Below are 24,825 nucleotides of genomic sequence, written 5' to 3'. Positions count from 1 at the left end.
TGTTTTCATCCACCTTCTTTGATTGAAGATATTGTCCACTGGTTGCCCGTGTAGTGTGGAATTGTTATTTCCTCCACTGTAAACTCTTCTTTATTTGACTGCTTACTTCCCAAGTTTGATAATGAATACTGAAAAAGCATATATTAGAATAAGACATCTTTGATGCAGACATGTTTCTTTATTTAGTAGAGAGGAGACATGTGAGGTTTCAAATATGTTGACTGTCAGGTGACTGTGACAACTGAACGGTGTAAAAGGAGAAGAAAATAAAATGATAGTGGAACCAGAGATCCAAATAAAACCACACCATTTTGATATTGTTTGAGTACATTGATCGTGATTAGTAAAAGACATCATTCAAGATGACGTGACGGTACAGTACGGAGGCTGATTAGTGACTGTCACAGCACCTATCTCTGATGCAAACATAAGCGTGCTCGACGGTGCAGTCCTCATCGAAAAAAGTTCCATCTGTGAGGGGAAAACAATTATGAATGTTGATACAACATTTCATCATTTAATGGATCATGGATTGTACTTATACCAGCAGCATAGAGCTCCACACAGGCACCAGTGCCGTCAGGCTCTCCAGTTTGAAAATTATTGAACTCAAAGTCTGTGCCATCAGTCCAAAGAAAATCTCCTTCCTGGAAGACAAAGTCACTTTTGAATTAATCCCTCCTAAAAAGAACAACACAACATGTTACAATAAGTGCTGATGTTTGGTCAAACTACAAGCTTGGGAGTTTGGAGGACAAAGTTAGGTCATACTTGCCAACCTTGAGACCTCAGAATTAGGGAGATATTCAAAAGGCCCGCTGGGGGGGTGTTATATATATATATAAATTATATATATAAATAAAAGAAGGAGGATAGGGATGAAGTTCGTTAAGAAATTATCGATGTCGATGCCATTAACGAATCCTCTTATCGAACCGATTCCTTATCGAATCTCTTATGGAATCCAGATAGGTTGTTGTGTGTGCACTGAGTTCCAAAAGCCAAAGATGTTATGTGACTGGGCCGGCACGCTGTTTATATGGAGGGAAAGCGGACGGACGTGGCTGAGGACAGCATGCGGCCGTTAAAGGGTGAAGGTTTCAGGTGAGAGAGGACACTTAAGGCACACCCCCAATATTGTTGTCCGGGTAGAAATCGGGAGAAATTCGTGAGAATGGTTGATTTTCGGGAGGGACACTGAAATTCGGGACTCTCCCGGGAAAATCGGGAGGGTTGGCAAGTATGGGTTAGGTGGCCGTTAAAAAACATTACCATTGAAGATACTACAATGTGAACAAATGTCTAGTTGTCTGGAGGACACATTCCATTTCAATATGCCAACAAATACTTCCCCTGAGCACAAGATGACGTTTGCTAAAGTATTACCTGAATAGCATCATGCAGTCCAATCCAGGCAAAGCCCACACCGCCCTCTTTGACCAGTCCGACAACCAACAAATTGTCCACGTAACTGCGGATGGAGACCAGATTCCCACCTAGAATGTTGCAAACGCTCTAATGGGATGAACAGAGTGAAAAAAAAAAGAATGGATCAGCAGATAGAACAGATGATATTCCTCTAATAACTGATATAGAGCGACTTTTGTTTTTGCGACCATTTTCATCAGGTGAACTAATACATCTAAAACTTTTTTGTACACTAAAGGCTTTTTTTGGACAAATTTTTCTGAACCCGTGTTAGTGAACACTTATCTTTGATGAGATTATCGCACAGCTGTCACAATTATATACAGTAGGGAGTGTGCAAAAGGCATGTTAACTGCAATAATGTCTACCATAGCTGTTACCTGTGAATTAAAAGTACATTTATTTACCAACATCCGTCTCCAAAGGTGTTTCAGAGATTTGGCAGTTAGTTCAAGCATCCTCACAACCGCATACCGTGTGTCACCACATCCCCACAGAACCTCATCAACCAGAATCTAAAACTCCAAGATCGTCTGAGACCATCCAACCGGGCAGCCGCTGCAACAATCGGTTTTAATAACCAAATAATTGAAATGCAAACTGTCAGCCACCCTCTGCATGCTGGTCGTCCTCACCCGGGTCCCCACCTTACTGCAGCTTGTCATCATAACTGACTTTAGTGAGCAAATGCTCACATTCGATGGCATCCGGCACTTTTGAGAGGAGTTCTCTACATGGATCATTTCCAGTTTTCAGTGTTGAGGGCAGATTGTAGGCAGCGTGTATGACAATGTGTGGGCTAGCATTGGGATGTCAACCTTGCAGATAGAGTTCCCTATGGTGGCGGTGGGGTCATTGTCGGGTGTATATTATGGACAATGAACACATGCAATGTATTAATAGCATTTTGGATATACAAAGATCCTGTGAAGAGAACCTAAGTAAGGCCCATGGTTGTGCCATTCATCCACAGCCATCACTTTATAACGCACAGGTGTTCCAGTTCCTGTCAATAACCTGCAACTTTGCACCGCTATTGAAAAGAGCGAGGACAACATTTTCACAGGCCAAAATCAATAATCTGGAATCGACCATGCGAAAAAGATGTTGCACTGCATGAGATGCACTGCAAAAAGTCAGTATTTAAAAACAAGAAAGAAAAAAATACAAAAATGAGGGGTATTTTACTTGAACTAAGCAACATTATCTGCCAATAGAATAAGAATATTTGGCTTGTCAAGACTTTCCAAAACAAGTAAAATTATCTTGACATAATGATATGCGCTCGGCATTACATTTCTTGAAACCAGCAAACTTATACTAAAAACTAATGTATTGTTCTTAATGGAAAGGCAACAAGGCAACATCTTGTTACTCTCGGGGTCTCCTAGCCGCTCAGGCAAATCATATTGTCTAAAAATGCATTTTTCCATGGATAACATGACATCATCGCACCAAGTGCGTGCTCTTTCAGTCAATTAGTGCGCATACAGTATATACAGCCCGGCCCCCGGACAGAACATTTTTAATTTTCATTTTGAAGAATTCATCTGAATGTGCATGAACTATTTCTGTTCAAAATAGTTTGAAATGCTAAATGTTGAAATATGAACTGTCAGTTTACTGTACTGTGCCAACTGTACTACTATATGAGTACCTATTTTGTATTGCTTCATTGAAAATAAAACAGCAAAGTCCATTTGGCTGTCATCTGTTTTAATTATGAGACACAATTGTGTCAAAGTCATGATTTTTTAAATTTCATGCTTGAAATAAGAAATGATGACTTTAAAAAAAGTAGTTTTCTACTTGTGAGTGTTGATGACACAGCTTTGCAACACTTGATATTCTAGTTTCAAGCATGTTTTACTCAATATAGCTCATCAAATCTCAGCTGTAATATCTTACTGACATCATTTAGGAGCAAAACCCTTAAAACAAGTAAAACACTCTAACATCAAATCTGCTTAGTGAGAAGAATGATCTTATCAGGCAGAAAATAAGCAAATATCAGCCTTATTTGAGATATTTAGTCTTACTTAGATTGCAGTTTTTGCAGTGTGAATGGTGGTCACACCAAATCCAGACTGGTTTTCTGACCTCTCTGGTGCCCTATTAAAGAAAAACTGCAACTTTCGACCTTCTATTGTGGCTAACCTAAAGCACACCTGTCAGAATTCCCTTCTCGATATGCCACACCAGTGAGGTGGATTGCCTCAACAAATGTTTCAAGTGTTACGAGTTCAGCTCATGATAAATGGGAGCCAAACAAAGGGTGTGGCTTTTAGTTTTTGTTCCGTGTCGGTTTTTGCATACCATACCTCTGCATCTGCAAATGTCCTCGGATCACCTTGGAAGATGTAACAGTGATGATCCAGCAGAGTCCATCCACTAGGACAGCAGCCACTTGCAGCTGAATTCATATTTTTGGTAGAAAAACTGAAAGTGAGAAATTCTTCACTTGGAAAAGAGTAAATAAGCCACGTCTACCAACCTTTGTCGTTAAAACGAGGCCAGGACCACTGAAAGACAAAAGCACTTTTTTAAAACAAGGACACAACCTCCAGATTGATATTGATTATAAAGAGCTGGATGACTGAAAATCTACACTTTTTTATCATTGCAAGTAAGAAGGTTAGATTTGGACTTACGGCTCCAGTCAACAGTCCACTGATCCCAAAAAGGAGGAAGAAGACGCCACGAGTGTATGCCATCTGTGCAATGACAGACAAACACCTTCATGCAAATAACAACACAAGTTGTGTCGTGTTACCTTTGCAGTTGTGATGCTCTCTGCTGAGGACAACTCAGAGACACCTTTTATATGCTTTGGTATGTCACATTAGAAACCATGACAACGCTGAGTCATTGGAAGATTTCTCGAAAAGCTTCTGTGTGAGAGACTTTTTTGAGTACAGAGGTCACAAAGACACAAAGAATCTGTTTCAGCTGATCCAAGCTGGTGAAAGGTGTACAGGTACGTCAGGTAACAAAAACTCAAAGTAAACAGGGCCACTGAGCTGGATGGTCCCAGGCCGTTGGCTGGGTGTGTCATTAATTAGGGCAATTAAGTTGTTAGTTTTGATTCGTTGCAGAAATGCCAACTTCTGACACTCAGAATCAGGGACGTTGCTTGTGAGTGACAGCTCTTTGGTCTTCTCCTTGTGAAGTGAAGAGACTGATGATGTCCACATAACAAGTTGATCTTCCAAGTACATGTAGACCGAGTACATCAGACCATCCCGTGCGTCTATCATGTTTACGTTGAATAAAACAATTATTGCAAAGACATTTTTGTAGTAGTCATCAAATAAGCAGCAGAAGGTCATGTGCACACAAGCTATGCACACATGCACACAATTAAGTGGATTGACAGCCGAACCGGAATGAAAATGCTTCATGTGAACACGGCATTCAGAATATTCTGACCCGATCGGACACGTCCGGATCAAAATTTTATTCCAATCCAAATGGTTGGTTTATGCCGATAGTCAGCCATTCCAGTGGTGTGGCGTCAGGGCCAGCAAGACCTTCTCTGCTGGCCTAACATAACCACACATCATCATCATAGTTAAATATAAAAGTCATTTTTAATGAACTTTCCCTAAATATGTAAAAGTATTCATATTCATATTCATCTACTGTTGTTTTTAGCTTAGAGTTTTTATCCAATCAGAATCAACAATGTCTGTGCACTGTAAGTGAACGGGCACATACAGTTGATAGATAATTGCCATAACCAATCAGATCAGGAGTTGTTGTCAGTAAGGCCTTCTAGCTGGCCTCACCTTCAACGTGACATTTACATATCCTGTGATCGGATACTCACCGGGACCGTTAGCGGATGAATTTGAGAGCACATACAGTTGATAGACAGTTGTGATAGCCAATCAGATCACAAGTTGTTGACAGTAGCCTATCTAGGTAGCCTGATGTCAACAAGACTGTGATTGGATACTCACTTGTCACTCCAAAGTGAGTATCCAATCACAAGTTGCAATTTAGCAGGAAGTGTTGACCCACAAAGAAGGAGAACAAAACGCTGATTAGGTGGCAGATATATATTTGCAAGGCCATTTTCAAGAAGGATATTTAAAGAGAAACTACATCCTGTGAGACAATGTCGGCGATGAAATGGGGAAACGCCCGCCATCAACCAACTACGAGGGGCTACATGGCGTCGAATGGGTGCTACAAATTGTGAGGGTAAATATTTTATTTCTTTATTTTTTCACGTTTAATTTGTTTTTTACCATTTTAATTTTAACAGCACCACATTAGATATGTTTTAATTGCTCATACGGGTTTATTGATTTTTAAATGCGCCAGAAAATAACCCGTTTAGTACACTGTTGGTGGTGATTCAATGCCCAGTAGTGCGTAAATGTGTTCCTGTATAGTATTTCTCCAGCCTTGGTCATGAGAGGTCATCTTTGAAGTCGGTCATCACTGAAGGCCTAGGTGGGAAACGCACGGCCCGCCACTGAGTCATTCATAGCGCATGAAAACACTTCTGCCGAAGTCCGGGTCAAAATGATCTTTACATGTCTGTGATGTCAGCTGTTCTTCAGTGGGGGAGGGGCACTAAATGTAATATTCTAGGAATGAAGTGATTGTTTTGCTGCTGAAACCCCCCATTCCAAGTGTACAGAAGTAGCGTTATATACTGTTGAGTTTGTGGCTCTAAATCCAAGACTAGCAAAAACAAAAGTATGGTCTAGAGTGTCATGTGTGGATGTAACAATAATAGGAGGGATCCAACTGTCGTCTCAACAAAGCTGTTTTATTCACGACCTTACAGCTACTCCAAGTGCTAACTGCTAGCCTCAGGCACGTACACAGAGTGTCATAACATGAAAACGTGTGACAACCCACTCGTATCACAATACGGAGGGCACAGAACAGCTCCATTTGAAAAAGAGAGGTAAAACAAAAGTAGTAGCAGGAACAATTTATAGATAAACAACGTCGAACAAGCAAAAATGTTGTTTACAGCAGAAGTGAAGTGAAGTGAAGTGAATTATATTTATATAGCGCTTTTCTCTACTGACTCAAAGCGCTTTACATAGTGAAACCCAATATCTAAGTTACATTTAAACCAGTGTGGGTGGCACTGGGAGCAGGTGGGTAAAGTGTCTTGCCCAAGGACACAACGGAAGTGACTAGGATGGCGGAAGCGGGGATCGAACCTGGAACCCTTAAGTTGCTGGCACGGCCACTCTACCAACCGAGCTATACCGTCCCACAGAAGTCACTGCTTCTTCTTATTCTACTTCTGTTTACAATATGTGCTGCGCATGTCAATATAAAGTATTCTGATTTAAGGTGTGATGCATTAAAATGCACCTCCAAATCGGATACATTTTTCAAGGTCTATGTACACAGTAACGTTCTACTCCGAATTATGATCAGATTGAATACATTTTTCCCGTGTCCACGTGGCTTCTGAGCCACTGGCTGGAAATAGTCATCAGCTGGTGAAAGGTGTAAAGGTAGGTCAGGTAACAATAACAAAAAGTAAACAGGGCCACTGAACTGGATGGTCCCAGGCCGTTGGCTGGGTGTGTCATTAATTAGGACAATTAAGTTGTTGTTTGTTTTATCTCGTTGCAGAAATGCCAACTTCTGACCCTCACAATCAAGGACGTTGTGATCGGCGGGACAAACCCATCTGCTTTGGACCCACATGGACTAGTGGCATCAGCTGATCCCTCACTTCTCTTAGAATCATTTTCACCCCACGAGGTGAGAGCTACTTGTTGATTGTCTTTGTGGAGCCCATTCCAGTCTTGTGCAGGTCTACAATCTTGTTCATGAGGCCCTTTGACAGCTCTTTGGTCTTCTTTGTTGGTGGAGACATGTGAAGTGAAGAGACTGATTATGTCCACATAACAAGTTGGTCTTCCAAGTACATGTAGACCGAGCACATCAGACCATCCAGTACGTCTATCATGTTTACGTTGAATGAAACAATTATTGCAAAGACATTTTTGTAGTAGTCATCAAATAAGCAGCAGAAGGTCATGTGCACACAAGCTATGCACACATGGACACAATTCATTTGATTGACAGCCTAACCGGAATAAAAATGCTTCATGTAAACACGGCATTCGGAATATTCTGACCCGATCGGACACGTCCGGATCCAAATTTCATTGCAATCCAAACGGGTGGTTTATGCCGATAGTCAGCCATTCATAGCGCATGAAAACACTTCTGCCGAAGTTTGAGTCAAAATTATCCTTACATGTATGTGATGTCAGATGTACTTGGGGGGGGGGCACTAAATTTAATATTCTCGGAATGTAGAGATTGTCTTGCTGCTGAAACGTGTACAGAAGTAGCGCTATATACTGTTGAGTTTGTTGCTTTAAAACCAAGACTAGCAAAAACAAAAGTATGGTCTGGAGTGTCATGTGTGGATGTAACAATAATAGGAGGGATCCAACTGTCGTCTCAACAAAGCTGTTTTATTCACCACATTATATTTACTCCAAGTGCTAACTGCTAGCCTCAGGCACGTACACAGAGTGTCATAACATGATAACAGATGGCTCGCTGACAACAAGCTATCCATCCACTTGGGTAAAACAGAATCCATCCTGTTTGGGTCCCACATCAAACTTAAGAGAGTCAATCACTTCACCATAAAAGTAGGTGACAGTGTCATCACCAGGAAAGATGAGGTCACCTACCTAGGTTCCATTCTAGAGGCTAACCTTTCCTGTGATAAAATGGCAACCAAGGTAATCAAAAAGGTTAACCAACGAACGAGATTTCTCTACAGAATTTCCTCTCTGGTCAACAAAAGCACCTTGAGGATTCTGGCGGGAACTCTCGTTCAACCCTTTTTCGATTACGCATGCACCTCCTGGTACCCTAGCACCTCCAAAACCCTCAAATCTAAACTCCAAACATCTCAGAACAAGCTAGTCAGGTTACTTCTAGACCTCCACCCCAGATCCCACCTCACTCCTACCCACTTCTCTAAAGTGGGCTGGCTCAAGGTGGAGGACAGAGTTAAACAACTTGCACTGAGCCTAGTCTATAAAATCCGCTACACCTCCCTGATACCGAAGTACATGTCAAACTACTTCCTTAACGTAAATGACCGCCATAACCACAACACCAGGGGGAGCTCCACTAACCACGTTAAACCCAGATTCCGAACTAACAAAGGTCTTAACTCATTCTCTTTCTATGCCACATCAATGTGGAATGCGCTCCCAACAGGTATAAAAGAAAGGGCATCTCTATCCTCCTTCAAAACCGCTATAAAAGTTCACCTCCAGGCAACTTCAACCCTAAACTAACACCCTCCCCGGATTGCTAATAATCAAATGTAAACAATCAAATGCAGATTCTTTTTCTTATGCCTTCTGATCTCTCTCTCTCTCTCTCTCTCTCTCTCTCTCTCTCTCTCTCTCTCTCTCTCTCTCTCTCTCTCTCTCTCTCTCTCTCTCTCTATGTCCACTACCCCCCACCCCACCCCCCCTCCACACTCCTGATTGTAAATAATGTAAATAATTCAATGTGATTATCTTGTGTGATGACTGTATTATGATGATAGTATATATGATAGTATATATCTGTATCATGAATCAATTTAAGTGGACCCCGACTTAAACAAGTTGAAAAACTTATTCGGGTGTTACCATTTAGTGGTCAATTGTACGGAATATGTACTTCACTGTGCAACCTACTAATAAAAGTCTCAATCAATCAATCAATCAAAACATGAAAACGCGTGATAACCCACTCGTATCACAATATGGAGGGCACAGAACAGCTCCATTTCAAAAAGAGAGGTAAAACAAAAGTAGTAGTAGGAAAAATGCATAAATAAGTAACATGACAACGTCGAACAAGCAAAAATGCACAGAGCCATGTTTGTTTACAGCAGAAGTCACTGCTTCTTATTATTCTACTTCTGTTTACACAATGTGCTGCGCATGTCAATATAAAGTATTCTGATTTAAGCTGTAATGCATTAAAATGCACCTCAAAATCGGATTATTTTTTCAAGGTCTATGTACACAGTAACATTCTACTCCGAATTATGATCAGATTGAATACATTTTTCCCATGTCCCCGTGGCTTGTGAGCCACTGGTTGGAAAAAGTCATCAGCTGACCCAAGCTGGTGAAAGGTGTGAAGGAAAATACGGTAAGAAAAACAAAGAGATAAAATCTCTGCCGGCTACAAAGAGTGACGGTTCCATGCTATTTGCTTACGTACGTTATTAATTAGGACAATTAAGTTGTTATTTGCTTTAATTGGTTGCAAAAATAGCAACATCTGACGATCAAAATCAGAAAAGTGGGCGTCATCAGGACCAAGTCAACTACTCTGGACCCATATGGACTATCTGTGTATCGACCAACAATACATTAGTACAACATATTTATTGTCAGTGTATTGTGTGCAAAAATAAAAATTGCTATAATTTTCAAAAATAATCCCTGTTATAGCCACGTCATTTTAAAATGGATAAAGAGCCAATTACAGACTCTCCAACATATTCTTTATCATTCCCCATGTGTGCCCTAACTCAGCCCTCTCTATGTCCTGTAGTACAGCAGCTACTTCCACACCCACACGTGTGTGCATGGTAGCTGGAGTTGTCACCCTAAGATGTGGAGACAGGAAATGGCGTACAGGTAAGATATATTTAATGTCCAAAACCACCTAAATAGTAGAGGTGTAGAAACCTTTTTTCAAATAATGCAATGATTCTAAATCGATTTAAAAAAATTTTAAAAATTAAAAATGTATAAAAAAAAAACAACTGTTGTTAGAATGATTATACTGTATATAAGTTATCACACAACTATTATACTTAAAGGCCGTGGCTCTAGTTATTATCTATGGTGCTCAAGCTGCACTTTTATTTTTGTGCAAAGGCACACAACTTGTTATCTTCCACTGCAAGTTAGGAGTTGCCTCGCCGCAGATGTTTCTGTCTTTCAGCCTGCTAACAGCCAAGGACGGACCTCAAGCACCTCAACGAAGACAAGGCAATAGCAGGCAGACAAAGCAGAGACAGGGCGCAATCACAAGGCCCCCCAGCACATTTCCGATCTGAATAATCACGTATTGTGCGTACTAGCTGCTGGCATAATGGGTGACCCCTCCCTTTAGAAGCAGCCTCAGCCATGTAACTAGGGAAGTCATGAATAAAATGGGGGGAGCGTGGTCTGTTCCTCAGAGCGTAGGGGGAGACTGTAACTGAGTGTGCAGATCCATGCGTCCTCCTCATGAGCAAAATTGAACACTGTCTCTGCCTGATTCCTTGCTTCTTCTGTTTAATAGATAGTTTGGTGCTTAAACCTGACACTGTCCTGTCCAGCCACTCAGGAAAACCACATTGTTGCTGATGATCTGTATCTGCTGTACAGATGTACTTTAGAAAAGAGAAGAGTTGGATACTTGTTGCCGTGTTTGTATTTGATTGTATTAAATGTTTGGGTAGCACTTTATCAAACAAAACCAGTTTTCTTTGAAGTCATATAGAAATCTATGACAGCTGTTCATCTATTCTATGGAGGATTGTAGTTCATCATGGAAGGGATTAATAAAGTATTTAAAAAAAATAAAAAAACTGGCACCTGAAGGGAGAACTTTTTCTCCTACGCGTGTTCGTTTGATCTATAATAAAGCTCACCAAGTCGTTGTCAAATTTCAGACTCGCCGTCTTAGATTTATTTCACAATGAGATTGACTGAAAAAAGAATAGAAGGAGACATTCTCAGCAAACAAAGCAAGCAGTCGGTCAGCATGATGAAGTCTGGTCTCTCTCAGTCTCCGCACCTCTCATGTAGTCCGAAGCAAGCTTTGATCAGCAGGGGTCTTTGGCGATCGACCAACCTCGAAGGTCCTCATCTTCATACCATTTGGCTCTGTCTTGTAACATTTCCTCAGACTGTCATGCCTTCTTCAAGTCGGCTATTCGTTGATCTTTGGATGTTTGAGTCGACTTGAGTATTGGCTCAGCCTTCGTGCCAGCCATGAATCTACGACTGTGATCCAAAGTTAACCATGGTCAACCATAATTAACTCAGGTCCCCTGTAAAAGGAGTGATGAGGGCTCTAAGGAGGACTTTTAACAAAGATGATTATCTATATCTTCTATGATTTCTCAATATTTAGTAATACTACATACATGCACAATACACATACACCCATCATCATATTATGGTGGCCAAACAGCTCAATTGTTGTTTCATCTGACATCACATGGACAAAGATAAGACCTTCTGGAGGAAAATTCTGTGGTCAGATGAAACAAAAATTGAGTTGTTCGGCCACAATACCCAGCAATATGTTTGGAGGTTGAAAAGGTGAGGCCTTTAATCCCAGGTACACTATACCTACCGTCAAGCATGGTGGTGGTAGTATTATGCTCTGAGTGTGCATGGGGCACTTGTAATTTGGACATACAATATTTAAAGAGATTTCCAACCCATTTCCAAAACCGAAGAAAAACTACCAGAAATGTCTTTGTTGGATCAAAGCTAGCTTGCGGGAGACCACGTTTCCAACGGAATGCCGCGTTTACATGAACGTTGAGAACATCAGCAAGCACGATATATACATCTAAGTTTGTTCAATCCTTGTGTTCAGGATAAAAGTTTTTGCATATTGGCTTTCAAAGCAAACCTTTGGGACGGAACGTGAGCGCAGCCCCGCCTTCACAAATGAACTCAAACCCAAACCCCGGCCGCACATGTCCAAAATTCCAGTGCCCAGCGCCCCCCACGCATCCCACTGCCTCCAAGCCTCCATGCAAACACCACAAGGTGTGCATACCATGACTGGTCCAAGAAAACTGCCAGCTCTGTAAGTATTGACACTTCAAACATTCACTGTTTGTCATGTTGGTCACATCTTGCTTGACATGCCGGGACCAAGATCCATATTCAGTCCCCCCCCCCCCCACCACCCTGTGAGCTGTTCCACTTCCTGCCAATATCCAGCAACTTAGCACAGCCATTGAAGAGGAATGGACCAACATTCCACAATAAACAACCTGATCAACTCAGAACCCCAATAAAGCAAAACTGCACATTTCAGCGTGGCCTTTTATTGTGGGCAGCCTGATGCACACCTGTGTAATAATCATGCTGTTTAATCAGCATCTGGGTATGCCACACCTGTGAGGTGGGATGGATTATCTTGGCAAGGAAGAAATGCTCACTAACACAGATTTACACAGACTTGTGAACAATATTTGGGAGGAATTGATATTATGTGTATATCGTAAAAGTTTTAGATCTTTGAGTTCAACTGATGAAAATTGGAAGCAAAAACAAAAGTGTTGCGTTTATATTTTTGTTCAGTATAAATACTAGACACTGCAGGTGAAGTTTCCTTTATTCCTGTTATTTCTTGTCAGGGAATTGGCTATAAATGAATTATGGGTACAAACAAGCCAATGAACAACAATTAATGGCCGATGAATTCACGTTTTATTTGAATAAAGTGCAACCAACATTTTAGGTTGACTTAACAAGAACAAGAACAGCATTCAAGAGTTTCTCAACAAAAGTACAGTAATACCTGCGTTTGTTTTTCAACATAATATTAATATCAAAAATAAAATGCAACCAAAGACTGGTCAGGTTGAATTAACAATAGATTTACCTGAGAAATGAAGTGCAAGCAAATGTTTTCAGGTTAAATTTGACCTGCAGTACTCTCATTTCAATCAACCTCTATGCAAACACAACAAACTAAAGCCGTAACACAACAACGAGAAGGCAATATAAATACAACTTAAGCGACAAGGGACAAGTTTCGGCGACGGACCGACTTCCTGAGACGGAAGCTGCAATGTGCGAGATTGGAAAAGTAGCTTAAGTGTGAGCACTTTTTCAGTCATAAAAAACTTTTGTACCTTTTTTCAATAATACTATCAAACTATGTTGAAGTTAGTCCGTCCGCTTTCACTCCCATCGTGTCCTTTGCTGCTTAAAGTTGTGTTGCGGCTTCATATAATAACAATAATAATAACACATTTCATTTATAAGTGCCTTTCAAAAAAAACAAGAACACTTTACAATATACAGATAAGATCATTTAAATCAACATGTACAGATAAATTAAGTAATAAATAATGATAAAATCAACATGTAACAAACATCGGACAGTGTAGCGGCATGCAGTTACAGCGAGTAGGCAATTGGGATTTTGATTGGAATGCATGAAGGGAGTCACTAGCTGCGTTTCTATTGCAGTTTTTCACAAAATATAAGCAGTATTTCTAACATTTCGACAAAGCACATTTGCAACTTGTAGGTGTTCCCATTAAAAGTGTTTTACGTCATGAGGCGTAATTCTCGTAAAAAAATCTCATCCCGCGAGACTCCACTTTGAGGAATGTATTGCCGCCATGGCAGTCGCCGTGATGACAATAGAAGACGAAGGCAGCGGGTGATCGCTTAAAGGTAAGTCCTTACAGCCAACTTGACATTACTCTTCAGACTTGTTCAGTAGGTCTCTCTGAGCCTCCGGGTCGGTTGTCGGAAGGTCCTCTCACGACCAACCGATCGGAGACGTACGGCCCCCTCGACACATGTTTGGGCAAGTGGGTCTCTCCAAGTCTACGAGTCGGCCTCTATTGCCGGGAAGGAACCTGCGAGACGGCCCGGTGCGGTGGAGCCGCCTTAGTCCCCCCTGCCGCCGACCTGTCTGCCCTATATTCCTCGCCGATACGGTGTTTATGTGACCTCTGAATGCGAAAAAAGTGTTTCCGTCATGCTTTTGCGAAACACTTCAATATCGAAGCTTCTCAAAAACCACCTCATGAGTGCAAAAATGTTTGAGCAATATTTGAGAGGTTTTTCAGAATATGGGTGTTTCCGTTAACAGTTTCTTATGGCGAAATTTAGGTTCTGCGCATTTCTAGCGGTAATGGAAACGCGCTAATATTGCTGATGTCAGGTGGGAGAGAGTTCCATAGTTGGGGAGCAGAGCTTTCAGTCACTCTGCTCCCCATGGTGATGAGGCGGGTTGATGGCACAGCAAGGTGTACGGAAGAGGAGGATCTGAGGGAATGTGCTGGAGCAACGATGTGGAGGAGGTCCGGGAAATAAGGAAGGGTGAAGTTGTAGTTGATTCTTTGCCTGACCGGAAGCCGGTGAATTTTTTGTAGGATGGGTGTGATATGATGGAATGAGGGGGTTTTAGACTCGTAGGAGCTTGTGGAAGAACTTCTGGGGGAGGCCAAAGAGAAGGACATTACAGTAGTCAATGCGAGAGGTGACCAGACTGGGAAGGAGGATGGAGGCATCATGTACAGTAAGAGAAGGGTGTAGCCGGTTAGTAATAAGAAGGTGAAAATAAGCAGAGCGAGTGATGTTTTTGATGTGAGACTGGAATGAGAGCATGCTATCCAGGCTGACACCCAGACTCTTAACCTGAGGGTAGGGCATCACTGGGGAGTTGTCCATGGTTCGGGTGAAACTGTGTACTGTGGAAAGAGTGGATTTTGGTGGTATTCCTGTTTAATTTGAGGGAGATTGAGGTGAACCAGGATGTTTTCCAAATAGGCAGGAGGTGAGGGAGGAGGTGTGGCATTGGGCTTGGTGGAGAGGTCGAGCTAGGTGTCATCAGCGTAGCAGTGAAAGTGAATGTTAAATTTACGGAAGATATGGCCAAGGGGGGGAAGGTAAGTGATGAAGAGACAAGACTGACCCTTGTGGCGTTTGTCTTTGTTGTGGCTTTTGCAGTCATGCTGTGGCTGAAAGTTGTTGTGTTGTAATGTATGGTATTGTCTTCTGGTGTGTTGTGACATTTCTCGGCCACTGTAGGTATGCGCCATTCTTGTTTTGCCGACGAGCAGACAGATTTGAGTAACGTTTAACGACCTTATCATTGAAAGTGTTAAACTTTATACAAAGTCCGTCGTTCTTCAATCCAATGTTTTCCTTTTTCTTGCATTGATAAAATCGATCGATTGCCTTCTAAAACAATGTTGAATCGATACCTATCTTCCGGAAGGCAATGTTGCCGAGCACAGATCGATGTAGTTGAATCTTAAGAATATAAATCGGTACATCGTCACACCCCAAATAAATATAACACCCATCAAGGCCAAGGGTTTCATTCTCTGTCATACCTAGAAAGTGGTTGAAGACAAGTTCTATCTGGAGCATGCACACTGCTATGATTAATAACAGCATTCCTAAAACTGGTTTAGTAACAACTTTAGACAGTCATTTGCTGTCATTTTAGAAGAAAGTAAGACAGTCATTCCCGTAAGAGATGCCAATTAAACAAAAATAACTTACTAGAGGGTCACACTGTTGCCATCATGAGTTAACGATGCAAGCAAAGTTTCCGGCAACATTTGAACATTGTCAACCGTCTACACGGGTGTGGAAGAAGACCAAAGAAGAAAGGACTTTGAGAAACACAAAGCTCTGGTGTTGCGTCAGAGGATGGCAGGAAAGCGCTAGGGCGGGCCGGGTGGTCAGTAGTACAACTGTTTGCTACAAACAAACGGGTTCTTATTGGTTAAGTAGTCACTATCCCAAACTCCATCTGTAAGAAAAACAATATTTATTAAGATATTCTTAGTGTGTGTTCACTCATTATGAGAATGTACAATTTGGTACAGAGGAATGTAGACAGTGACAGAGTTGTGTTTGCTTCTATAGTCCATGACTATCGTACCGCACTGAACTTGCCAGTTTGTTGGCACTTTTTAAATAAAATACAGTCCAGGTCAAAAGTTTGGACACACCTTCTCATTTCAATACGTTTTCTTTATTTTCATGACTATTTACATTGTAGATTGTCACATCAAAACTATGACACCTGTGAAGTGAAAACCATTTCGGGTGACTACCTCTTCAAGCTCATGGAGAGAATGCCAAGAGTGTGCAAAGCAGTAATCAGAGCAAAGGGTGGCCATTTTGAAGAAACTACAATATAAAACATGTTTTTAGTTATTTCACCTTTTTTTGTTAAGTACATAACTCCACATGTGTGTTTATTCATAGTTTTGATGTGACAATCTACAATGTAAATAGTCATGAAAATAAAGAACACACATTGAATGAGAAGCTTTCAATATAGTACAGGCCAAACTTTTGGTTTGTACTATATTTTGAGCACTGTTTAGTGCGGTTGAGATAATTTTCACACCCTTACCCTGTAATGTTGAGCATTTTTACATACTTTAGTGTTTACCTTCATATCTCCCTTTAAAAACTGTACATTTTGTCGTATTTGTATTACTTTTTTCCCAGGCCGAACAGTTATTTTTTAATGTTGACATGAAATACATTGGGTGTAAAACCACACTAAAACTTAAAATTAGACTAGAGATTATTTGTGTGATTTTTACTCCTATGGATTCTTTATTCTTCACTCCAAGCAACGTTTGAAAGTTTTATAATATAACTAAATACATTTTTTATTTACTAAACGTTCCCGTGTGTCTGTAGGAGTGTTCTCATGCATGTTATTGTAATGTAATGACGCTAGCGTTGTCAGCATTAGCTAATATGCTAACACGTTCACAAGTGTTGTTATCATTAACTTACAATGGCATTCTTTTTGTATTGTTTCAGTTTCACACATTCACCAGTAATTTCCCCAAAATGTCACTGTGGAGTTATTAGTCTGTTTAGCTGATTGGAGAGCTAGCTTGCGCAGCTAGTGGGTCCACGACAATGACTTCTGTTTTGTTTGATCAGCCATTTTACTGCCCTTTGACAGACACTGTTTGGAAACAATTAAGGTACGGTATGTAAATAAATATTTCGAAAATGCTACCGTACGTGTATATATATCTTTTAGTTTGCAGCGGCTAATATATGAAAAAATAAGATTTTTTTCTCAAGTTTAGTGAGTGAGTCTTATATCCCGGTGCGTGCTATAGTCCGGAAAATACAGTAGATGAAATGTTGTTCCTTTATGTGAAGACAAGCAGTAAACGAAAGCCTGGCAAAACGTATTGGTCATGTCCATGGGCTCTGAACTCCGGGCACTCATTGAACACAAATCATTTTGGTCAAGTATTAAAAATGGTGAATATACACACCGTGATATCAAATGTACGTCTACACTTCAATAGCATGTAAATAGTTTTCAATCCAGTTTATAAAGACAATATGACATCAACTCTGCCACTGTCCAAACACTCGACTGACCACCATCTTGACGCACCACAATCTTTGTAGGACAGTTCTGCAGCAAAGTCTGCAAAATCAACTTTTGAGCCATCAGTCCACAAATAGGAGCCGTCCTGGAAGACAAAGTCACTTTTTAATAAACAAATCACAATTAAACTGCTTGAATGTGACAAGATGAGACTGAGGTACCCCAACCAATCTCTCGGCTTTTATTTTTGCTTTAAAATGCCTATCATTCACAATCCTTATGAGAGACTAGAACAATGACAGACTAGAACAATGAGAGACTAGAACAATGAGAGACTAGGTCAATGAGAGACTAGAACAATGACAGACTAGAACAATGAGAGACTAGAACAATGACAGACTAGAACAATGACAGACTAGAACAATGAGAGACTAGAACACGATGTCGTTTTTTAGTTACTGTAATATCGTTCTCTGAGGCTCATGAGACTAGTCCATTTTGCTTCTAAATTGCTCTAAACATGCATCCAAAAAATGGCAACAGTTTACATCTCGTGACCTGAATAGTAGATAGATAGAAAGTACTTTATAAGCGAGTATTAGCCACATTGGTATTTAAAGGGTTTACGAAGACAAATTATTTTAGCCGCGCCATGATAACAGAGAGCTAACTAGCTTGAGCAGCTACATACTGAGCAACACCGAGGTGGTAAAAGTTGATTTACCCCGCCCGAGTGCAGCTGGGATAGGCTCCAGCTACCCCCGAAAGGGACAAGCAGTAGAAAATGGATGGAAGGAAATCATGCCTCCCACCTGGATAGTAGAAGGATGTGAACATAAAGCGAGAAGTTGGCCTTTCCCGTCAATTATGATTACCTCTTCATCCAAACGGCAAGATACAGCATTCCAGTGACAGCAGACATTGTACAGTAAGTGTTATGTTTGCTTCTCATAAAGTCTGTCATGTTCAGTAGTTGGTGAAAGTGGAGATTTGTAAATATAACAGACTATGAATGTGCCTCTTACTACATCACATAGAGTGTAGATAGAACATGGATGGATGTTTATAGACTACTGACTCCATTGTTAGCTGACTTTTATCTACCACATAAAATGCTGATCACCCATAAGGATTGTGAATGATAGGCAAAATTCCCCCCAAAAACAGTGCGCTTTCCCTTTTAGTTGCGAGCGTTCATTTGAGCTAGGAGCCTCCCCGCTGCTCGTTGTGGCTTGTGCAGCCCTTTGAGACACTTGTGATTTAGGGCTATAGAAATAAACTTTGATTGATTGATTGATTGATTGAGCTGTGAAGCCTCTAAGGTCCACCCCAAACACTTCCTGTTTGACTTTCTGGCAATGGCTTATAGCAAAGGAAATAACTTTGTGTCCCAAAGTTTGAAACCATCAGCAGCGGTCCAGCTTCTGTGGCTAAGAACCAGTGGTGTGCACTCTTCTAAGAACCAGTGGTGTGCACTCTTCTAAGAAGCAGTGGTGTGCACTCTTCTAAGAACCAGTGGTGTGCACTCTTCTAAGAACCAGTGGTGGGCACTCTTCTAAGAACCAGTGGTGTGCACTTTTCTAAGAACCAGTGGTGTGCACTCTTCTAAGAACCAGTGGTGTGCACTCTTCTAAGAACCAGTGGTGTGCACTCTTCTAAGACCCAGTGGTGTGCACTCTTCTAAGAACCAGTGGTGTGCACTCTTCTAAGAACCAGTGGTGTGCACTCTTCTAAGAACCAGTGGTGTGCACTCTTCTAAGAACCAGTGGTGTGCACTCTTCTAAGACCCAGTGGTGTGCACTCTTCTAAGAACCAGTGGTGTGCACTCTTCTAAGAACCAGTGGTGTGCACTCTTCTAAGAACCTGTGGTGTGCACTCTTCTAAGAACCTGTGGTGTGCACTCTTCTAAGAACCAGCGGTCTGCAGTCTTCTAAGAACCAGTGGTGTGCACTCTTCTAAGAACCAGTGGTGTGCACTCTAAGAACAAGTGGTGTGCACTCTTCTAAGAACCTGTGGTGTGCACTCTTCTAAGAACCAGTGGTGTGCACTCTTCTAAGAACCAGTGGTGTGCACTCTTCTAAGAACCAGTGGTGTGCACTCTTCTAAGAACCAGTGGTGTGCACTCTAAGAACCAGTGGTGTGCACTCTTCTCCCTCACTCCTCTGATTGTGCCCGACAGCAAAACTAGGAAAGTTCCGCCTTTTTAACACCATTACTGTCACGGCTTGTCACACCACACCGTGCCTTATTTTGAATTTCTTGCTCATTTTCTGGGTGTAGCTTTAAAAAAATAAAATACAAAACTTTAAATCGATTTTTTTATGTTTTTTTGGTTGATTAAGAATCGTTGCAAATGAAAATCGCGATTGATTCTAAAATCTATTTTTTCCACACACCTATTAGGGGACATAGCGTTTTTGGCCAAACGGAAAAGAAAGCAGATTAGCATTCTACACAACCTGGAGATTTATGGAGTATTTTAACTTGGTCTACTAGCCCAGTGGTCCCCAACCTTTTTGTAGCTTGAAAATGTGTCCCACGGACCGGTGGGGGAGGGGGGGGGGGGGGGGGCTGTGTTTAAAAATTTTTTTTTTTTTTTTTTTTTTTTTTTTACATAAATAAATACAATCATGTGTGCTTACGGACTGTATCAGGCTGTATTGATCTATATTGATATAGAATGTATATATTGTGTTTTTTATGTGGATTTCATAAAAAAAATAATAAAATAAAAAAAAAAATTTTTAAATTATTGTGCGGCCCGGTACCAATCGGTCCGCGGACCGGTACCGGGCTGCGGCCCGGTGGTTGGGGACCACTGTACTAGCCCACTGAGAGTAATGTCATTTGTAAAAGTCTCTGAATTCATCCGAATCAGGCTGCATTAAGTTGATGAGAAGTTAGTCTAGAGGACTTCTTCCCATTTTCAAGTATAAATAAAGTAGTACCTGAACCTCAACTGGTTCTATGACCGAGCTCCTAAATCAAAACCCACATATATCAAATCAACGAACTGAAATCAATTGAAATCGTGCAATTTTATAATGTATAATTTTAGAAAGAAAAACAAATTTATAGATAAGAAATATTGTTTGCAAAATAACACACTAGAATATACTACAAACAAAGTACCGGTAGTTAATGTTGTAATAACGTGCAGCATTCACCTCGTGGTGTCATCAGAGCCAACATTTACAATGAGCCGAGTTAGCGAAGAGCGTTAACAACGTTGGCTCTCGGGTAGCAACGAGTGATGGCGCTGATCAAGCAGATATTGCCATCTATGCTATCTCCCGCAATCAGAGTGGTGGCGGAGAAGAGTGGACACGGGGGAGCAGACTTTGTCGGAAAGTCTGTAGAAGCTGGACCACTGCTGAGGGTTTGCGATGATTGGAAACCAACGTTATTTTGATCTGTAGCTACAAGCTAATATTAGCGAGTAAGGCTGGATGGGCATATCTCAGCGTGGTATTCGCTACGCTACCTAAAACAGGTTGGCTTGCAACTCAAATGTATGTTCTTAACTTAAATGGTAACAAAAGGCTGAGCAAAATACTCCTAAGTTAGGGTACTCAACCACATTGTTGCTTGTAAATACCTTAACGGCTCCATAGAGTCCGATCCAGGCATAGTCCGCACACGCCTCCAGCAGCAGTTCAATAACCAGCTTGTTTTCCAGCTCGCTGTGGATGGACGCCAGGTGCCCACCAAACGTGTTGCAGATGCTCTAATGGGGGGAAATGTGGAAATTGTCACTTGATGTATTTTTAAGGGGGAAAAAAGAGTGGGGTGTTTCTTGTTTTGAGTACATGACCTTGAACTTTTTATGTATTAAACATAAACCCTTTCTTGAATGGCTTGTGTTAACTTCATCAATTTCCCCGCAGCAGTTGTGGGGTACAAATAAAACGCCGAGGGGTGCATGAAAGACCGAGGTCAGCAAACAGCATCTCCACCAGTTAAGGAAACAACAAGGAACTAGAACAGAACCCGCAGAGGACAAACCTCAACCATCAATCCTTTAAAAAGAAAAGTGTATCAGATCACCCCCAAAATGTAATCAGGTGTTCCTTTTTCCATTTCTGACATTTTCTCAAAGTGAAATCAAAATCTGCCCATAACTTTTAGAGCAAGGTTGCTGACTGACTGACTGACAGTACTGGCAAATACACAATTCATTAATTAGATAATTAAATGACGATTTCCGTGCGTCTTTGTTTTGTCCGTCGGTCGCTTCCTGACAAAATGGATCACTCTTTGCATCGGCCCTAGCACGTTTGTTCTATGGCGGGATTAGGAAAAATACACTTGTCAGTCAGCCACTGTCTGTGTCTCTGTGGGTGGAGGCGGGGCGGGCAGCTCGTAACGTTAACGTAAGGTAATGTAGTTGTAATTGATCCAGATTGCCCCCCAAATTCTAATCAGTCCTATTTCAGCAATTTCCTAAAAGTTCAATCAGAATCCGCCCACAACATTTTTAAGTAACTGCTTATACTGTAAAATAGGCAGAGTTTGACTGTACGATTATAGTCTGGGTAATAATCTGGGTCTGGGTAATAATCACGGTTATGCATTGATTAACTTCACAGCAAAAACAGTAACAGTCACACACCACAGTTAAAAGTGCAAATTACTTACAACATAAACATAAAAACACGCACTAGGTAAAAGAAAAAAAAGGACAGTGCCCAATAAAAATGGCTTCTCGATCTTTTGAAATTCCCCCAAAGTGATGAGTTCAGGTGGCCTCAGATCCTTTTGTCATTTATTCCTTGACCAAGGAGCAGCTTTGTTACCGAGACTCTAGGAACCAACACACCAAGGATGTCCTACGACCGCAAACTGTAGCTGCTGGAGTTTCTACACATCACAGAGCAGACATGAGGGGGAACCAGACCAAGAAGGGATTTATAAATAAAAACCATCCATGGAGAAAATCTGCAGACTGATAAAGATAGAGAGTTTGCAGGATGAAAAATGAATCCCTAGTGGGAACTGGTTCCTTGTGTGATGTTAGGTTTTATCATTAGTGTGCAAGCATCTGAGTCCTGGTCTGTGTGAACATCTTCCATACCTCTGCATGTGCATAAGTCCTGTTTTCCCCCTGGAAGATGTAACAGCGATCGTCCAACTGAGTCCATCCTTCAGGGCATTTCAAACCTGAAACACAATTGCAATGTTTTGTGGAGAAATATACCATTTGTGAAAGTCTCATTAAGTCTCAGCTACTTACCGTACTTGTGAAGATGACCCCAAGGCCTCTGTGGAGAAGAAAGTACGTTGTTAAAGTCACCAAGCACAGCTTAGTTCCCATTCAGACAGTGACTCACTCTGTGGGACTATTTTCTACATGGCAAACATGCAGTGAACACACACTTTACTTCATACTTTAAAACATACTGGTACCAGGCCAAAAGGGGTGTAACTACATGCACTTATATTCCCTTTTTTTGGTATAAATTATGCAAGTAAGTCTCAAAGTACCATTTGTGGTTTTTCTACACACGTTTAGACACAACACTGCACTAAATTTAATATTAAACGAGTAAAATATATAATTGCAATGAATCAAAATGTTCATAGTTAACTCAAAATGAATCACCATTCATCGCAGATAGATATACTTTTTCATTATTAATGTGTACCCTATACAGTTAATTTCAAGATATCACCATTACTTTGCTTAATTTAAATGTTTTTTTAAACATTATGCTTTTTTAAACAGCTCCACGCACAAACGATGTAACACACTTTTAATGACAATTACAAAAATTGACCTGAGCTGCGTTGGTGTCTTGCCAGAATTCAGTTCAGTTAATTTATTCATTTCACTCATTAAAAATCAAACTAAGGAATAAAATACAACTAAATCAATCAACATAACGTTGAAGTAAAATTTTAAGAAAAAGGAGCAGAAAGAAGTTAAAAACTTTTTCTATCTGCCTCGGATTTTCCCAGAAATTACAAATGACTTTCAATGTTGGCGACTTCAAAGCCACCTTTTCATTTTACAACAATTAAACCAATAATGAAGCAATAATTCTACTCAGTCATATCTTTTCATCATCATGTTTTTTACATTTAATACAAAAAGAGATTGACATTTTTTTATTCCACTATCAGGTTTGTTCCATAAACTAACACCTCTTATTTCCATTATCACTCTTCTAAATGTAGATTTAGTAAAGAATCTCAGTTCCTTTCCGATTATAATTACTTTCTCATTTAGAATTTTTACAGTATTTTGTAGGAATACAGAAATTGTATTTCTGCTGTGGGAGCACTTGCATTCAGAAGAGGAGCTACACTAAGTTTAGATACCAGTTTCACACATTAACATGTGGATTGTTATGATCATGCTTTGATTGACAAAAGTGGTTGTTAAGGTAGTCTGTGATATTTCTACCTGAATAAATAAATAAATGACATGTAGTACAAGTTAATGGAATCTGTTTTGCTACAATGTCTAAACCTTCTCTTTTGATTAATAAATGTCACATTCAGCCTGCGAAACATTCCATATTTGAGGACTATCAACCAGAAATGTTAAAAAAGAATATACACTTTATTTCAATATGCCATGAAATATCTTCCTCTACAGTATATTCCTCAACTGAATTACTGACATGTATGTAGCTAGCTAGACATATCACAGATTACATTAACACATATTTGACATTCAAAGCATGACTGTTGTTGTCACCATCGCTCATACTTTTCTAAAGTGGTTGTCTTATTTTGTGTGATTTAAAGTCCCTTACAAAGCTGTGGTTAGAACTCAAGAGCGTAGAAACTAAAGCCAGACAAATGGATCACAATAGTAAAAGTACATGTTGATTGAAGTTAGCAGGGGAGATTTGGACTTACAGCTTCAGTAAACAGTCCGCTGATTCCACAGAGGAGGAAGAACACACCAACAGCCAATACCATCTGTGCAGTGAGAGACAAATATTTCTAAGAATATTTATCAGGGTTACAAAGATACAGTCACTTGAGAGCGTCTTAAGAAATGAAGTTTGGGAAGCCGTGTAGTGTTACTTTTTGTTGTTGCGATGAGTAATGCAGACGATCCTTTACCAGCCTTTTAATAGCCTCCTTTGATGCAGCCCTGGAATGTTGACAGTCTTGATGACGCCAAGGGACATGTTGCTGTACACAACACCGAAACAACAACAGCAGCCTAAGCTAGCATTAGCTCACTGCTATCAATGCTCTGCTAAAATAGTCCGTCTGTGTTAGCGCTTATAATAACAATATCACTCATATTTGGTTCATTTTCGGGTCACA

General features: G+C 40.6%; 2 protein-coding genes across 2 annotated transcripts; both read right to left on the bottom strand.

Annotated features, from left to right (window-relative positions):
* Positions 1-210: 210 nt before the first annotated feature.
* Positions 211-4,215, bottom strand: LOC133654322 (lithostathine-1-like). Its single transcript, XM_062054632.1, has 6 exons — positions 4,080-4,215; positions 3,923-3,950; positions 3,750-3,841; positions 1,387-1,515; positions 545-647; positions 211-471 (listed from the first exon to the last, which is right to left on the bottom strand). The coding sequence occupies exons 1-6, from the start codon at positions 4,140-4,142 to the stop codon at positions 392-394; spliced, it is 495 nt and encodes a 164-aa protein (XP_061910616.1). The 5' UTR covers positions 4,143-4,215; the 3' UTR covers positions 211-391.
* Positions 4,216-12,889: 8,674 nt separating this feature from the next.
* LOC133654420 (galactose-specific lectin nattectin-like) lies at positions 12,890-24,468 on the bottom strand. Its single transcript, XM_062054735.1, has 6 exons — positions 24,406-24,468; positions 22,772-22,799; positions 22,613-22,698; positions 21,137-21,265; positions 17,605-17,683; positions 12,890-15,972 (listed from the first exon to the last, which is right to left on the bottom strand). Exons 1-6 carry the CDS (start codon positions 24,466-24,468, stop codon positions 15,902-15,904), a joined length of 456 nt encoding a protein of 151 aa, XP_061910719.1. The 3' UTR covers positions 12,890-15,901.
* Positions 24,469-24,825: the final 357 nt, after the last annotated feature.

This window comes from Entelurus aequoreus, linkage group LG07 (assembly GCF_033978785.1).
Source record: "Entelurus aequoreus isolate RoL-2023_Sb linkage group LG07, RoL_Eaeq_v1.1, whole genome shotgun sequence".
Lineage (NCBI taxonomy): Eukaryota > Metazoa > Chordata > Actinopteri > Syngnathiformes > Syngnathidae > Entelurus > Entelurus aequoreus.
Note: the sequence above shows the minus strand (reverse complement) of the source record. Positions and strands in the feature narration are given on the sequence as shown.

Excerpts from the sequence above, each read along its gene's own strand:
- LOC133654322 (XM_062054632.1), bottom strand. The coding sequence starts at position 4,142 with ATGGCATACACTCGTGGCGTCTTCTTCCTCCTTTTTGGGATCAGTGGA. Across the intron at positions 1,516-3,749 it reads GGACATTTGCAGATGCAGAG|AGCGTTTGCAACATTCTAGG; the intron begins GTATGGTATGCA and ends TCATCCCATTAG. Across the intron at positions 648-1,386 it reads GACTGCATGATGCTATTCAG|GAAGGAGATTTTCTTTGGAC; the intron begins GTAATACTTTAG and ends TTTGTCTTCCAG.
- LOC133654420 (XM_062054735.1), bottom strand. The coding sequence starts at position 24,468 with ATGGTATTGGCTGTTGGTGTGTTCTTCCTCCTCTGTGGAATCAGCGGA. Across the intron at positions 22,800-24,405 it reads GCGGACTGTTTACTGAAGCT|AGGCCTTGGGGTCATCTTCA; the intron begins GTAAGTCCAAAT and ends TCTTCTCCACAG. Across the intron at positions 15,973-17,604 it reads ACTGTCCTACAAAGATTGTG|ATGGAGTTTGGGATAGTGAC; the intron begins GTGCGTCAAGAT and ends TTTTTCTTACAG.